We start from the raw sequence: 16,563 nt of genomic DNA on the forward strand, positions 1-16,563 counted from the left end.
GAGTTTTGGTCTCGCTCTGGGTTGTCGCGGGTCCAACCCACTTTGTGATGCAGGTCTTCCAGAGTCATCTTATACCCTCCAAGAAAACTCAGATCCCAATCAGATTTTTGGAGATTCAAGACCACAATTTAGCACCAGAATTTTTCAGTTCTTTCTTGGAAAAGATGACCAGGGCCACACTGAACCACTGAGGAACAACTCAGCTCAGAGCAGACAGCTTGGTCCATCCCATATCCAAACACCTAAACTTAGGGCTGGCATGCTGCAGGGAATCCCAACTATAGTTTCTTTCTCCCTTTTCATTCTGACTACTGGGGGCAAAGAATAAAGTCTAGATCTTCTTTTATCACAGTTCAGTTCTTTAATATATCAGGCTAAGTAAATTCTATTGTTTTATTTAACTTGATAATGAATCAGTAACTTAAACAGGTATGTCTGATGTGGTAAGATTTTTAGAAAGGGAATATTTACATAGCTAATTTTAGTAATTTTTTTTGTAAGTTACCTTTAAATTGCCATTAATAGGAGGTAATGACTATTACAGAGGATTTTTACTTTCAACTCCTTCTACATATATTTTGGTGTAAATGAAATACCAGCACAGTGCATGGAACAGGAGTACATGAGGAAAACAAAGTTCTAGAAATATACCAGTGCTTAAATAAGTGGCTTAAATTCTTATACTTTGGCCTCCAGAGTGAATCATTTTGTTCCTGCTAGTGATATTATGTCCAATTTTGTGTTTTTATTTTCAGTTCTCAGGCATTATTCTGGGATTTTAGGGGGAGGGGTAAGGTGGGGTGAAAAATTGTAGTTGACATTTTCATCTGGAGAAAAACAAGTCATCTGATAAAAGGAATCAATCTTCTAGATTCAAAGCAACTTCAGAATTTTATGTTTAGGAATTACCCATGGGCCTAATTAGTCCCATTTAGAATAATTTCTTAACTTTAGAATGCCTGGTGGACAGGGAAGATTTATTTATATGTCGAGATTTTAGTTAAATTTTGCCTGGCTTGTTTAAATTTGTAGAAAAGCAAACCACTTATTTATTCTTCTTAAGAGCTGATTTGACGTAGATTGTTTGTATCAAAATACACTGATGCCTAGATTGGTTTGAAATCATTCTAAGTGATCGTCTAGTTCTATAACTGCTTAAAGGAAATAGTTTGGTAAACAACTCAATGAGACTTTGGAAAAAACAAGCATCTCTCTCTTCTTCTTCTTCTTCTTCTTTTTTTTTTTTTTTAGGAGTGGCTATCCAATAATAACACTATGTAAAAAATAAGATGGTTCTACTAATTTAAGGATCATACTGGAAGGGTAAAAACTGGAGGAAAAAAATATCTTCTAATACCAAGTATTATAATGAATATTTTAAACTCTAATTTGCAACCACACTTTTAAAACCTGGCAACCACACTTTACGAATCTGCCAAATTAAATATAATTTTTCCACTTTGATCTCATTTAAACGGTACTATGTTTATATTAATTGCAAAATGTTATTTGAGGGACTTCATAAAATACTATTCCATTTTCAAATTTTTGTTTTATAGTTTATTTTTGTAACATTTCAGATGAGTTTACACAGTAACTATGATTAAACAGTGCAAATTCACTGAAATATTTTGATGCTGAGTTTACATTTACATGCCAAACATTTAGAAATATATTAAGATATGACTCACTGCTACATGGTTTCCCATATAAGATGAGTCAAACCATGTTCCCTAAATAAAATATAGACAGATGAATTTTGGTACAACACAGTCGTCTTATAAAGTCTATTTTACTCATGGCCCCAATATCAACATTAAAAGCGTTCCAGTATATCTGAAGAATGAACCAAAATTTTCAGTTTTTAATCCTAATATCTGGCTTCCTACATGGCCACGTATATCCTCCCCCAGAAATAGGATAAAGAGTATTAATGAGAATTAACTGTCTTGAGACATTTCTATTATTTCTTGTTGAGAGAACCATTCCTAAAGTCTTTTTGATCACTATTAGCATATGGACGTTATAAAATAAATAACCTGACAACTTGACCTGTAGTTCCAGGAGGATGAGTAAACAAAACTGATGTTAACTGACTGAGTCCACTCTTGTAAGAATAGTACTGTAGTGACTCCCACATACACAAACATCACTGTAAACGGTGCCTATGATTTTCAACTTCATTGTTCAGATAAAGTGTTCACTAAGTGATCACAAGAAAGCAGGCTTGGTTGCTTCCACATATCGACTTCCTAGAGACTACATACATATGAAGCTTAATCTGGTCTGGCTGTACACTATACGTTTATAATGGTAGTAGCAAGATTAAAATAGAAAATACAGTCACTATTTGGGGTTTCAAACAAATTATAAAACCACATGCTTTGTCATTCAACAGGAAAGCTTAAATCAAAAGGCAACTGGATCTTCAGTGCAGCCGATTGTTCCTCCAAAGGCCAAGTACCATGCTCATTGAGGGTAGGTTTTGTAGCTCCTTCTGACACTTTACATGAAGTGCCTTGTCAGCAGGTCTGTAGCCTTGACCACAGCTTAAATGTCTGTTTACTCCTTTTTATTAGGGCAGCTTCATTTTGTTTACACACAGTTTTCATTTCTCCAAGGAACAATTTCAAAATGATCTTCCAGATGCTATATAACTAAGAACTTTTAAACTACTGACCTCAAAGGTCAGCCTGTTTACTGGCATCTGACTGTGTAGAACAGGAAGTTTGTATCGTATCTTGTGTTCTTAATGAAATCCGACAACAGAGGACTGAACGCATTAGTCTCAGAACAGGAGGCCTAAGGATGGCAAAGACCCAAGGGTCAATTATTGAATTAATTGATAAAAACCTAAGAGCTTGGAGGTCCCACTTTTCCTTTCTGGAAGAGGTTTCATTCATATATGCAAAAATCTGTAAGAAGCAAAGAGGAAAAATGATGTTAGTTTTACATCGTAGCAGTAGACAGGCTTAGATCCTATGTTATGTCTTGAGATTTAAAAGCAAAACCATGTTTTGTCTGTGGTAGTGGGGAGGAACGAAAGGTGGGTTGTGGGAATCTCACCTTTCTTCCTCATGTAAACTGTAACATAATGAATGTATTTTTTCCCTTTGAACTCAATGAAAGCATGTTTTCTGTGGAATGCAATTAACATTAACACTATGCACAATGTTCTGGTGTCATTGGGAATGGACAGAAATAAACTTTTCTTGTCACCTAGAATAGAATCTTTTAATAATATAAATAATAATGATAATATTAGTAGCTCCAATGTATCAATAACCTAATATATGTGTCATGAATTGTTCTGGGTACTAACCCTGCTTTATCTCTACTCCTTAGAGAAACTCTGAAACTTAGAGATTGTCTCTTTTTTACAGATAGGGAAGTGAACTTCAGGAAAATTAATAACATGTTACATTTACTTCCAAATACTAAATCGAATGATCGCAATTCAGTGAGACAGGGTCTGCAATGGAACACCCTCAGGGGGAGTATGAGTTCTGGCCATTGGACTGGGTTTGAATCCTAGCTCTGTATATAGTTTGGGACCAATGGCAAGATATTAATAATGCACCTTTCTTCCTCAGTTTTGACATCTTTAAAATGGGTGATAATAATAACACACCCACTTCACAGAGTTGCTGAAAGGATGATAGGAAGTGATGTGTGTAAGCTACTTACATCAGTGCTCACATCATAAGTGCTCCACAGTGTTCATTGTTATTATCTCCATTTTACAAATGCAGACACTGGGGTATAGAAAATTAGATAATTTACTTAAGTACCCAGAGCTGATTAGTGGCCAAATCAGGATGCAAATTCCAACTCTCCTGATGGCAGTGCAGTGCTCACTGTGTGCTACATGCAGGCCTGTATTAGCAAAGGCCCCAGAACAATGTCCTGAACACTGGAAAGCTGACACATCTTTACATGTGGACCAAACTGCTCTACCAGCTCTCCAACAATTTCTTAGATACTTAGGGAGCAACACAAATGTTTGGGCAGGTTGGAAGGAATGGAATAGTGCATCTTGATAAAGATCACACTTCCACAAAATTCACAGAAAAGAGGAAAACAAAGGTAGATCACACCTAGTCATTTAAAACCAGTGCTTTATAAGGCTCCAGGGTCTTTCTTACCAATGGCTTTAGAGACCTAGCCCCTCTTTTCTTCGCTCCCTTTCTGCAGAAGAAGGAGCAGTTTGTTTCCTTTCTCCTAGTACTTACTCTGCAGGCATCTGGCAACTGGATATACAAAGCAAATTGCAGAGAGGGCAAAGGGTAGTCATCTTGAGTTTGTTTATGTTAGGACAAGGGCAGGAAGGTTTGGCAGCCATAGGTGTTTATGCTGGAGAATCTTGGCATAGGGAATGGAGAAAAGATGTGGCAGATGAGTGAGGAAAAAGAATTGATGGTAGGTTTCCCAGATTACAGAGAGAAGGGGAAAGCTAGGTGAGGAGATGCAATGGAGCAATAGTTTTCCTGCCAGTTAAACTATTTTGGATGAAAACTGTACAGGCTGGTGTGTGAAAGGAGTGATTTGGAGGTAAGAAATTCAGGATAATGATGCACATAGGTCTATAGATTAAAACACATTCGTGATTACATATGCACACACACGTGTGCACGTGATGCATAACTGAGCACTCCTGTAGAAAGGGCCTGCAGCTGAGTTGATGATCTAGTTTAGCCAGAGAACATACTCACACTGAATGGGCCAGTAGAGAAGTGCAGAAAAGGCATAGCCTCTGGTGTTGCAGCTTCACACATTAAGATGAGTCAGGTTTTCAGGGGAGAATAACCCACATCAGAGTTCCTGAATGTCTTTAGAGCGTGACAGAATAATGAGAAGTGAAAAACGGTTGTAGAGGATGAAGCAATTCTGTACTGTTTCCTTTCCTTTTCATCTACTATGCTGGGTAATTTTGAGAATTGCTTAAAATTTGCATTTTGGGAGGTGACCAATATTTTGTAGAAGACAGCTTTTTTTTTTTCTTTTATTTTTTTTGAGGTGAAGTCTCACTCTGTCACCCAGGCTGGAGTGCAGTGGTGTGATCTCAGCTCACTGCAACCTTTGCCTCCTGGATTCAAGTGATTCTCCTGCCTCAGCCTCCTGAGTAGCTGTGATTACAGGCACCCACCACCACGCCTGGCTAATTTTTGTATTTTCAGTAGAGATGGGATTTCACCCTGTTGGACAGGCTGGTCTCGAACTCCTGACCTCAAGATCTGCCTGCCTTGGCCTCTGGAAGTGCTGGGATTACAGGCGTGAGTCACCGCGCCCAGCCAGTTCCTTCTTTATACTTGGAGAAGAGACATACTTCAGTGACCCTCAAAATTCTTGATGTAAGTTTTGTCTTCTACCTCCCCATTTTTTTCTTTTGGTTCTTGTCTTTTGCCTAGATTACTATATTTTTGATCTTACGGATACTGGGATTTTAAAAAGTTGTGGTAAAATAAATATAACATAAAATTTACCATTTTGCCATTTTCAGCTGTACATTAAATACATTTACATTGTGGTGCAATCATATTTTTTATATTTTCACTTTTCTGCATATTATGTTTTGACATCTTAAATTCTCCTTGGCCGGGAGAGACTGCCCCTCTAGGGGCTAGCTAATTTGTAGAGACAGCAAAGAGTTAGGCTGGGAGCATATCTGTGATACACAGACTAACCTATCCAGGGCCAGAACTCTTCTATCTAGCCCATACACCCAGAGGAAATATTTATTCTTCTGCTTTAATCATTCTAGTGCCAGGTATCAGGCAACTAGGGACCAACCCTATAGCGTAGAGCCTGCTGAAATTATTCCACCTAACCAACCCTAAACTGTTTACCCTGCTCTGCCTTTCTTGTGGAAACCCCAATAAAGTCTTGGCCCAGATCCTCCCCACCCTCCTGCCCCTCTGCCTCCTAACTGAAACCGATGTTTTTTCGTGTGGCCTTGAGCGATCTGCCATGTCTGTGTTTTCCTGAACGTCTCCTGTGTCTCCTCTTGTGGATGCACTTGACTGCATGCACATAGAAGCACAAGGAACAGCAACCATCACTACCATCTCCAGAATTATTTTAATCATCCCAAATTGAAACTCTGTACCCATTAAACAATAACTGCCCATTCTCCTCTCCCTCCAGCCAGTCTTGAGTTTTGAATTAAAGGATGTCACAAAGGATATAAGATAATTAATAATATGTCAGTGATATTCAGCAATTCAGTTTCAGAGGTTGGTAGAAGTTATCCATCTTTTTGTGTGCACTACCAATATATGAGAAAAATACCAAGTGCTAATCCCAACGAATCAGTGAATTTTAATTCCTTAGGGCAGGCTCCCTCTACAGGGCTTTGTTAAGAAGGTAGAGCCTTGTTGTGACATTTACAAAGTGGCACAGATGAGAATTAGTGCTATTTTAGCATTGTCATGTATAGAAGCAGCCTCCCATAGAAAACTTCATTTTGGCACTGACCAGGTACTATTCTTTTGAACTACTTTTCTATCTTTAATGCAACTACAAAATGGGTTCAGAATTTTAGAGCAAATGAGGGCTTTTTATTTGGCTGATCATTTAAATCACCTGAGGAGCTTTAAAAATAGGATGGGCACAGTGGCTCACACCTGTAATCCCAGCACTTTGGGAGGCTGAGGCAGGCAGGTCACGTGAGGTCAGAAGTTTGAGATCAGCCTGGCTAACATGGTGAAACTCCATCTCTACTAAAAAAACAAAAATTACCCAGGCGTGGTGGTGGGCACCTATAATCCCAGCTACTTGGGAGGCTGAGGGGAAGGATTGCTTGAACCTAGGAGGCGGAGGTTGCAGTGAGCTGAGATCGCACCACTGCACTTCAGCTTGGGTGACAGAGTGAGAGTCTGTCTCAAAATAAATAAATAAATAAATACATACATACATACCTACATACATACATACATAAAAATATTCTGAGGCTTTTCTCCCTTCCCCAGATGTTGTGGGAAGTCAGGGACCCTGAACAGAGGGACTGGCTGGAGCCGCAGCAGAGGAACATAAATTGTGAATATTTCATGGACATTCATCAGTTCTCAAATAATACTCTTATAATTTCTTACACCTGTCTTACTTTAATCTCTTAATCCTGTTATCTTCATAAGTTGAGGATGTGCATCACCTCAGGACCACTATGATATTTGTGTTAACTGTACAAATTGATTGTAAAACGTGTGTTTGAACAATATGAAATCAGTGCATCCTGAAAAAGAACAGAATAACAGTGATTTTCAGGGAACAAGGGAAGACAACCATAAGGTCTGACTGCCTGCAGGGTCAGGCAAAATAGAGCCATTTTTTTCTTCTTGCAGAAAGCCTATAAATGGACATGCAAGTAGGGAAGATATTGCTAAATTCTTTTCCTAGCAAGGAATATTAATAATTAATACCCTGGGGAAGGAATGCATTCCAGGGGGGAGGTCTATAAACGGCCGTGCTGGGTGTGTCTGTTTTATGCAGTTGAGATAAGGACTGAAATACACCCTCATCTCCTGCAGTACCCTCAGGTTTATTAGGGTGGGGAAAAAACCCCACCCTGGTAAATTTGAGGTCAGACTGGTTCTGTGCTCTCAAACTCTGTTTTCTGTTGTTTACGATGTTTATCAAGACAGTATGTGCACCACTGAATATAGACCCTTATCAGTAATTCTGCTTTTGCCCTTTGCTTTGTGATCTTCCTTGGACCCTCATCAGGAGTTTTTGATTTTGCCCTTGTCCTGTTTCCTCAGAAGCATGTGATCTTTGTTCTCCTTTTTGCCCTTTGAAGCATGTGATCTTTGTGACCTAATCCCTGTTCTTGCACCCCCTCCCCTTTTGAAATCCTTAATAAAAATTTGCTGGTTTTGCAGCTCAGGTGGGCATCATGGTCCTATCAATATGTGACGTCACCCCCGGCAGCCCAGCTGTAAAATTCCTCTCTTCGTACTCTTTCTCTTTACTTCTCAGCCGGCCAACACTTAGGGAAAATAGAAAGAACCTATGCTGAAATACTGGGGGTGGGTTTCCCCAGAACCCAGAGACTCTGACTTAATTAGTCTAGGCTGAGCCATGGGTATCAAGGTTTGCAAACTCCTCCAGATAATTTTAATGTGCAGCCAGGGTGTGAGACATCCCTTTAGAACCTTATCTAAAACCTGGAATAGTTTAAAATTATTCATTTATCACACTTAAAAACAAAAGGCCCACTTAGGCCTGGTCAATCAAACAAAAGACTTTGAGCTTTCAGAATTCATTTCCTGATCATTAATATACAATCTGATTTTCCCTTGGAAATGGAATCCTCTAGAGATAGCAGCTAACATTTATTAAATACCTACTGTGTGTTAGGCATGGTGCCAAGCAATTTATAAGGCATATTTTGTTTAATATTTACACAAACCTACAAAGTATTATTATTCCCATGTTAGAAGGAAATGAAGGTTTAGAAGATCAATTACTTTGCATAGAATTACAGTCTGGGTAAGTAGAGAAAATGTGGAGTCAAAATGAATCCATGGGACACCACACTTTGCTTTTAGCCGCTACACACTCTGCTGCCGTCTATATAAAAAGCCTGTAATGTAAAGCTTCGCAAGAAATTCACAAATGTCTGACCACATTATGGGTTTGGAGGAGATTTCTCTTCAAAGATGTCACAAAGGTTTATGGATATCATGGTTCCTGTTTATGGACTGAAAAGCCATGGCTATTGCTAAGTAGCTACTTAGCTTTCACTGGGACTTCTTTTTCCTCCACACTTTTCCACAGTTAAATTGCAAGCATAGATTGTTATATGGTTATCTGCCTTCTGAAAGACACTAAGATGTCCTGACTATAGACTTTGCCTAATTTATTCTTTAAAAAAAACATTTTGTGGGGAGATTATTTTTGAGGTATATGATGCTTTAATGAAATTCCTTTGCCCGAATCACAGGTGCTTTGTGGTAGAGGGAAACAGAAGCCTATTTTCTTTCAGTAGGAAAAACCAGATCCTTGTGGCTGCAGGACTAGAGTGTCCTTTGCTCTGTGCTTCTCAGAACTGGAAACAAAAAAAGAGCAAATGCTAAGGTTTAGACCTCTGGGCCTATTTATTCCAAGATGGTGGCTCTTAACTCTTTGACAAACTGATGGACACTACGAACCATCTACCCACGACTCATACAAACATATAAACATAAACTCATATAAACATTTTTGCAAATGATTTCAGGCAGAAAATCCATGCACTTTCCATGCAGCACAGGTTATGGACCCTGCTCTAGAGGAACTTTCAGCCTTTTCTAAATGTACTTACCAGATCCCCGGCCCTTCCCATCACATATATGTCCCAGCTGCAAGGTTCTTAGGTTTAGTTTTCTGTTAGGGGCAGTTTTAGGTAGCAAAATATTCTCAGAAAAATGGAGCTTAGTATACCTTGATAATGTAAACTGAGGCACAATGGACTTGAGCTCAAGATAAGGACAGGGAGTAGAGGGTCAGAAACTTCAAAATAGGTCAGGAGAAGCCAACTGAGCAGACCAAGTTGCAGATTAACTGGGTCTTAAGCCTCTAGCTGGAAAGAGACCTGTTGATTGCCTTCCCGAAACACTGTCTCACCATTTCTATTCTTTTTTTAAACTTAATACTGTGATTGGTTTTTGATATGCCAAAGCAGAAATATACCATCTTCAGAAGCTGTTTCTCTTTAAGCTGAGAACCTGGCCTAAACCATCTGAGATAGCAGTGAGGACCCACTTGACCAAAGGTGTGGACATGATGCACAAATTCTCTTTTGGGGAAAGAAATAAGGTTCCTTCTGTTTACATTTTTAAAACCAGTGTAATTGTGTCTTTATTCAAATCACTATTCATAGTATCAAATGGCAAAGGAGAAAAGACGTCAAGTGAAAACACTCATATGGAGGAACTTTCTCTTAAAAGATCATGTGTATTAAAACTGTCTCATCTATCCCCAAACACATCATTAATGATGTTTAAATGATAAAGGGTCTTCCAGTTGTTTATGGACATTAACTTAAACTATCACCAGGCAAAGTTCATTGTGGTTATACTTAGAGATGTCTGTAGAGATGTCTGGAGTTCTTTTTCATTCCTACCAGAATTGTTATATTTTGCATGTATGTAATCTACCAATGTCATATCAGCTTTTCAACCCCCATTCACGTTATATTTTACATAATGAGTACCACAAATGAACAAGAAACTCTAGTACTGTTTACTGGAGTTTGTTTTGTATTGCCAAGATCAGATTTCCACTAATCAGATTTACCTAGAAGTTATAACCCTAAATAACTTCTAAAATTGGAGAACTTTTAGTATGAGTCAATGGTTTACTCTTGAAATTTTAGAGCTGAATAAAAATGCCTAAGCACTTTATCCTCATGGCATGTGGAAAACAGTTTAAAATGGCCAGAAGCTATCCACAATTAGAAAAGTGGTGAGAAAGGGGCTTGATATGAGTTGGATATGAAGACACAACCAGTATCTGAGGCAAGAATAGAGATCTCATATATTTCCTGTGTTCTGCTCCATTTCAGGAAGAGAGTTTCTATTTATCTCTGTAAAATGATGGCAATAGCTGATTAACATAAGGAGGAATTTATTAATTTATACAATATCCCTTTAGTGAATAAACAGTTTGGAATATGTTGTTGGTTCCATGCAGAATTTCATATTGGGCAGCCAAAACAATGTCATTTCCCAAACACCACATGGTTTTTGATCACTTAAGAGAGGTTTTATTTGTTGTGATGAAAGATTTTATGTGAGGGATAATCTGATTATTTCTTAATTTAGACCAGCTTTTACATTAGCCAATCTCCTAGAATCTGAGTCTCAGCTTTTTGTTTCATAGGTCTGTGGAGAAAAGAAAGGGAACCACATAGTTGGTCCCGGCTCAGCTCCCTTGAGCTGACAGGAAGAAAAAGGTCCTTGCCATTTTATTTTTAAAGCTAACTAGTTGGAATTAAGAGGCAAAGTGTCCAGATATTTATAATAGTCTCACAGCTCTTTTATGAAATCTTAGTTAATCTCATCTGTTACCCCTGAAATGAGTACTTTCTCTTGGATAGTGTTGTGGTTAGGTTAATTGGCTCAGTGCTTAAACTGACTAGCTTTGAATCCCAATTCCGCCACCCATTAGCTGTGGGACACAGCGTGAGTCATTTGCCTCGTCTGTACAATAGAAATCATCATACTATTTCCTATGGTGTTGTGAAGATAATGGGTGAATGCAAAAGTTAGCATTCAAAAGTCTTATTTTGTGGTTGATAATAATGATATATGAGGTTGAATTGGACTTCACTTGAAGGGACTGGGCCTTTAAAAAAAATTTACAGTTTTACTTCCAAAATTTTGGAAGCCCTAGACTGGCATCTTCGGAGGAAGCAGTAATTCCAACCTGCCCAAACTTTGGGACAATGCTTGATATTAGTAGTTCCAGGTTTCTGAATTCCCCCATTCCCCTCCTCTGTCCACTACTGGAGTGCTGTGGAATAGACTGGTGTCCCACTGGGTACAGCTGTCCTCCTTGTTGCCAGTGGTTTGGTCCACTTTTGAGGGACATAGAAAGCAGCTTGTTATCCTGAGGAAGGCGTGGGAAGAGATAAAGTAGATTGCTACTATTTTCTGGGATACAAAGAAGAAACTTACTTGGAACAGCTTATTAATAATTATTTTACATAACTAATATTTTGAATTGATAATATTTTAGATATATTGGGTTAAATAAAGTATATAATTCAATTAATTTTCTCTGTTTCTTTTTACTTTTTGTTATATGACTACTAGAAAATTTAAAATTCTGTTCGTGGCTTGCATTTGTGGTTCACACCGTATTTCTATCAGATCACGTGCACTCCGTTAGAGAAGCAGAAACACTTCTGAAGGCAACCATAAACCTTTGCTTCTAGAGCCCCCTGTTAGGACATGTGGAAATGATTCCTGCTTCAGGTGTGAGATTGGTATAGGCCACTTCTGACCACAATTTTAGTGTAGGCCAAGTAGAAGAAAAGGACTTGGAGGAAAAAGCAACTTCCCGTGGAGGCACATGCCAAGGATTCTGAACAGCGGAATGTATGAACCAAACAGTAGCCATAAGCTTGAATTTTCAGATAAGCCCTTCAAGAAATAACTTAAAATCAAGATAGTACAGCATTTCGTAAAGCTTAAAGTGCTATGTAAGTGAAATATACTAGCAATTATTCCCAATAATCTATTGACAATAAAAGCCATCAGTGGTCAATATAAATTTTCTTATTAAGAGGTGACAATGCTTCACATTTCCATTTTGTGTCGAGTTCATCTGGATATGGTGTCATGGTAGTTCCAAGAACGGAAGTCAGGGAGGCTGGCTTTCTGATTACTTTCACACTAGGATTTTCTCCGGCTCTTTCGGAATCTTTGCCATGAATATATGCGGAAGCAAAAGGAATTTGCTGATAGTGTCAATGCTTAGGGGTGGCTTGGGGGAGCAAAAGCCCCTTCATAGTCTCCATCTGGCCCCCCTAAGCCATAAACAGGAAATAGAAATAAAAACACAGCTTCAAAGCAAAGCTCCTACTCCCTCAACACCTTTTAGCCAGACTTCTGTTGCAAAGCCCCTTCTATCTGGCAACTCTGGAGCAGCCCTTGGCCTAATATTAACGGAGGGAGGGAAAACAATTTCTATATCTATATCTATATCTATATCCACACACATGTATTTGAATTTACAGAAACATATGGCAGTGATGGAGTTCTCATGGTAAAAGGCCTATTTACATGAAAACAGGGCAACCTGTTGGAAACCACTGCCTTTATTTAAAAAAAAAATACAGTTTAGGCAATGGGTCAGTCATGGTCAAAGAGGAGACCTTTTTCCTCTTGCTCATGTAGGAAAGAGACTAAAAATCATTTTCACAAGTGTGTTATCACCCCAAACCCATTCCTAGGCTATTTGAGTAGCTGATGGTGGGGGATATTTTTATAAATACACTCACAAATGACAGATAAAACCCTAAGAACTGATATCTTAATTCCCACCACCCTAAGACAGTCTTTCAGGAATAGTTTCTGATCCCCGAGCTGAATGCAAAGCTGTTTAGTGGAACTTGAAATGCTTCCTTTCATAGATATATGTTCTGCATCCTAGTCCTGACCTTCAAAAGCTGATTTAGCTCCTAACATCATCAAAAGCTCCTACTAGTAAAATAAATCAAAAGCATGTAAGCCATGTGGGTTTCTACATCACAGCGTTTCTGTTTCATAAACTCCCCTGCTCAGAGTGGTATGGGAGATGCAGCCTCCCACAGTCCGACTTCATTTTATAAGAGGGCGTCTTTGAATATTCCATCTCATTCCCTCAAAGCAACCAATTCAGAACAGTTTCTGCCCTGACAGAGGATGGGGTAGAAGGGTGAGGACAGTGGGGACCAGGCAGAAGAGAACGTAGCTAAGAAAGGGAGTTAACTGGGCTGGGGAGGAGAGAATCATATTCAGGCTTTTAGGACCCTGTGTCCCTTCCCATCCCTGAAGATGAGCACATGAAGATATAAGAAGCAGTAATGGAGGCAGGAGATAGGATAAAGTTACTTCTCCTCCAGCTTTTACAGGTCAGACCTGTTAATAGTAGGCCCTGCCCATCTCTTTTATTTTCTCCAAGATTGTGGCAGGTGGAAGTCACTATTAACTGCTTTGATGCTGCAGCAGCAGTCTAGCTCTTCTGAAGATTAGGAAGTGGAGTTGCCACAGCTCCCAATTCCTAGCCCCTGTAAGAGGCCAGCACATTCTCAGACATATTCCAGGCTCAGCTAAAAGGTTACACTTCAGGAGACTTGAACTCACAGCCTCATATCATTTAGCAGTTAGTTAGCATAAACTAACTGCTAAAGTTGCCCCAAATCAAGGCAGCATGATGCCAGGACTTGATCTCTTGTCCTTCAGTCCCCCAGGTAGCCCCACTCTTCCCTTCCTGAGATGGACCAGCCATTCCTGCATGTAGCTTTGTGCTCAAGTGCATGACTGTAAGCTGAAGGACACCTGTGTGTATTTCTGACAGTGACATTAAGAGGGTGTTTTGCAAGATATTACAAATGCTTAGCAAAGTGTTCCTCCAAGTATTTCCTCTAGTTATCATTATGGTTTTATAAACTTTCATGGCCACAAAGAGTTCCATTCAAATATATAAATTGGGAAACCTATAAACTGATGTTTGTTGGACTTTTAGGACAAATAACAAATGCTCTAAATTTCTGCATCAGGGACCTTTCTCATCTGGGACCATTTTCAATGGCAGCTGGAATGTTATGGGTTGGGTACTACATTTTGCCCTGGCAGGAACAGAAGGCAAGCATGGAGAACTAGTGGAGAACAGTGGGTGAGAGGTACAGGGCAGCAAACTGCAGCTCTAGGTCATCAGGTTGGAACAGTGACAGCCATCCTAAGGTGGAAGGGGCTGCCTCTTCCTCAATTACTAAGCTAAGATAGGCAACGGCGAGAAAGGGACACCGCACAGAGCTAGGATGAGGAGATTGGCTGGCTTAGCTGAGGCCCAGGACTCCCTTTCGGACGGTCTGTATTACTGTATATGAAACTAGCCTAGCAATGCCCATAAGCCAGGATTGAGGGAGGAAGGAAGTGGGTTAAAGAGGAGGGGAAGCGAGTGGGGAAGGCTACAGATCTTTACAAATTAGGACATATTTTTACAAGTTGCAAAAAGTTTGTAGGGTGGTAGAAAGGGTGGAGGCGTCAGGGGAGAGCATGAGAAGGCTGAGCAGAGCTGGACTGTGGAAACGTACGGAGTGACTTACCGTGAAAGGCAAGGAGCAGACGGCGAAGGTGATGGTCATAATAGCCAGGAGAATGAGGTGGTCCGTCTCCTCCGCCATGGACACCCTTTCCCCTCTCCTGCGGGCCCCGGGGCCGCCCCGGCCACTGCCCAAGGAAGGTCCGCAGCGGCTTCTCCGACTTCGGCGGTGCATGCGGATGAGGTTGAGAATGACACTGAAGTTGCAGGCGAGCACCGCGACGATGAGAAGCAGCAGCAAGGTGGCGTACAGCTGCAGGTAAGCGGTCCGCCCGTGCCGGATGAAGCACCAGGTCCCGGGGCAGTACTGGACGTACTGCCCGTAGTCCAGCAGCGGCAGCGAGCAGAAGAGCAGGGAGACGGCATAGATGGCGGGCAGCACCGCCAGGCCCCCGGAGCGCGAGACGCGGCGCTGGTAGAAGTAGGGGTGCCCGATCGAGAGGTAGCGCTCCAGGGCCATGGCGAAGAGCATGAGCATCGTGGCCAGGCTGAAGAAGGTCATGGCGAAAGCGAAGTAGGTGCACGCGCGGCTCTCGGGCGCCAGTGCCACCAGGGTCTGGTTCCGCGCGTACGAAGCTAGTACCACCGGGCTGATGAGGCAGGTCCCGAGCAGGTCGGTGAACACCAGCTCGGTCACCAGCACGTGGAACAAGGAGAGGGAGCTCCTGCGGCCGGCGCTGCACCCCGCGTCCCCCCGCCAGCGGCGCGCCAGCAGCGCCAGTGCTATGAGGTTCCCCAGCACCCCGGCCGAGAACATCACGGAGCTGATGGCTGGGCTTTCGCCCGGGGGAAGCCACTGTCGCGTCTCGCAGTCCTCAGGCCAGGAGTCATTGGAGGCATTGCCCATGGTGGGGTGCCTGGAAAAGAGATGTGTCCTCCTCTCCCAGTCTTTACCTGGGAGGAAGACAGTCTGAGAGCCGGAGCGTTTCGAGACTCAGAGGAAAAACGGGAGGGACGGAAATCCAGAGCCCCCTTCCCGCACCCAACGCGCCGACGGCGGCTTGCCCTGGGTCTCCCGCAGCGCGCCGAGTGGCGGCTCGGCTGCTGCATCCGAGCGGCGCTCGAGGCTCCCGCGCCTACCCGCGCAGGCCAAGGCCGGGAGCCAGAGCCTAGGGCAGCCGTCGTCTCCGCCCCCACACCGTCGGGGGGCGGGCCCAGGAGCGCTGGCCAGGCCTTGCAAGTGCGAGTGTCCGCGAGCTGCCGGGGAGGCAGGACGCGTCACACTGGCGGGGGCGTTCCGAGTCCCTGGGGCGCGCCGGCGAGGATGGAGAGAAGGCGTCTGAACACCCGCCGGGCGCGGCACTGGGCAGAAGCGCGCGTGTTGCCGTACTGGAACTGTCCTCAACCGGCCGGAGAGGCATTTCTCGCACGGCAGTCTGACCTCGACTGGGAAGCGTTAAGCCCCAGCAGCGAGCTGGGAGGGAGTGCAGGAGCACTTGCGGGGTCGGCGCAGAATGCACAGAAGATCGGGGCAAAGAGCAAAGCAAAGAGACTCACCAAACAATGAAGTTAGGAGAATCCAATCCCATGAAAAGAGCGGAACAAGGGAATAACAGTCCAAAGGCAGCTTGAAGTAAGACCAAAATGTTTTGCTTTGTTTTTTACCATTCCCAGGAAGATACACTAAGAGGTTGGGACAAAAACTGGGAGGAAGTGTAAAGCAAGTGTGTCCATCCAAGGAACCAAACCACGCAATGAGCACCACCGAGCAGCCTGTTGCACTGCCCCTTTGATTCGGTTACTAGCATTTCACCTTTTCCTATGTCAACAGCA

The 16,563-nt window shown here is 42.0% G+C and overlaps 1 protein-coding gene across 1 annotated transcript; it reads right to left on the reverse strand.

Annotated features, from left to right (window-relative positions):
• Positions 1-1,537: 1,537 nt before the first annotated feature.
• Positions 1,538-15,888, reverse strand: PTGER2 (prostaglandin E receptor 2 (subtype EP2), 53kDa). The gene is made up of 2 exons (XM_011999723.1): positions 14,795-15,888; positions 1,538-2,915 (listed from the first exon to the last, which is right to left on the reverse strand). Exons 1-2 carry the CDS (start codon positions 15,635-15,637, stop codon positions 2,682-2,684), a joined length of 1,077 nt encoding a protein of 358 aa, XP_011855113.1. The 5' UTR covers positions 15,638-15,888; the 3' UTR covers positions 1,538-2,681.
• Positions 15,889-16,563: the final 675 nt, after the last annotated feature.

The sequence above is a fragment of the Mandrillus leucophaeus genome, unplaced genomic scaffold (assembly GCF_000951045.1).
Source record: "Mandrillus leucophaeus isolate KB7577 unplaced genomic scaffold, Mleu.le_1.0 Scaffold60, whole genome shotgun sequence".
NCBI lineage: Eukaryota > Metazoa > Chordata > Mammalia > Primates > Cercopithecidae > Mandrillus > Mandrillus leucophaeus.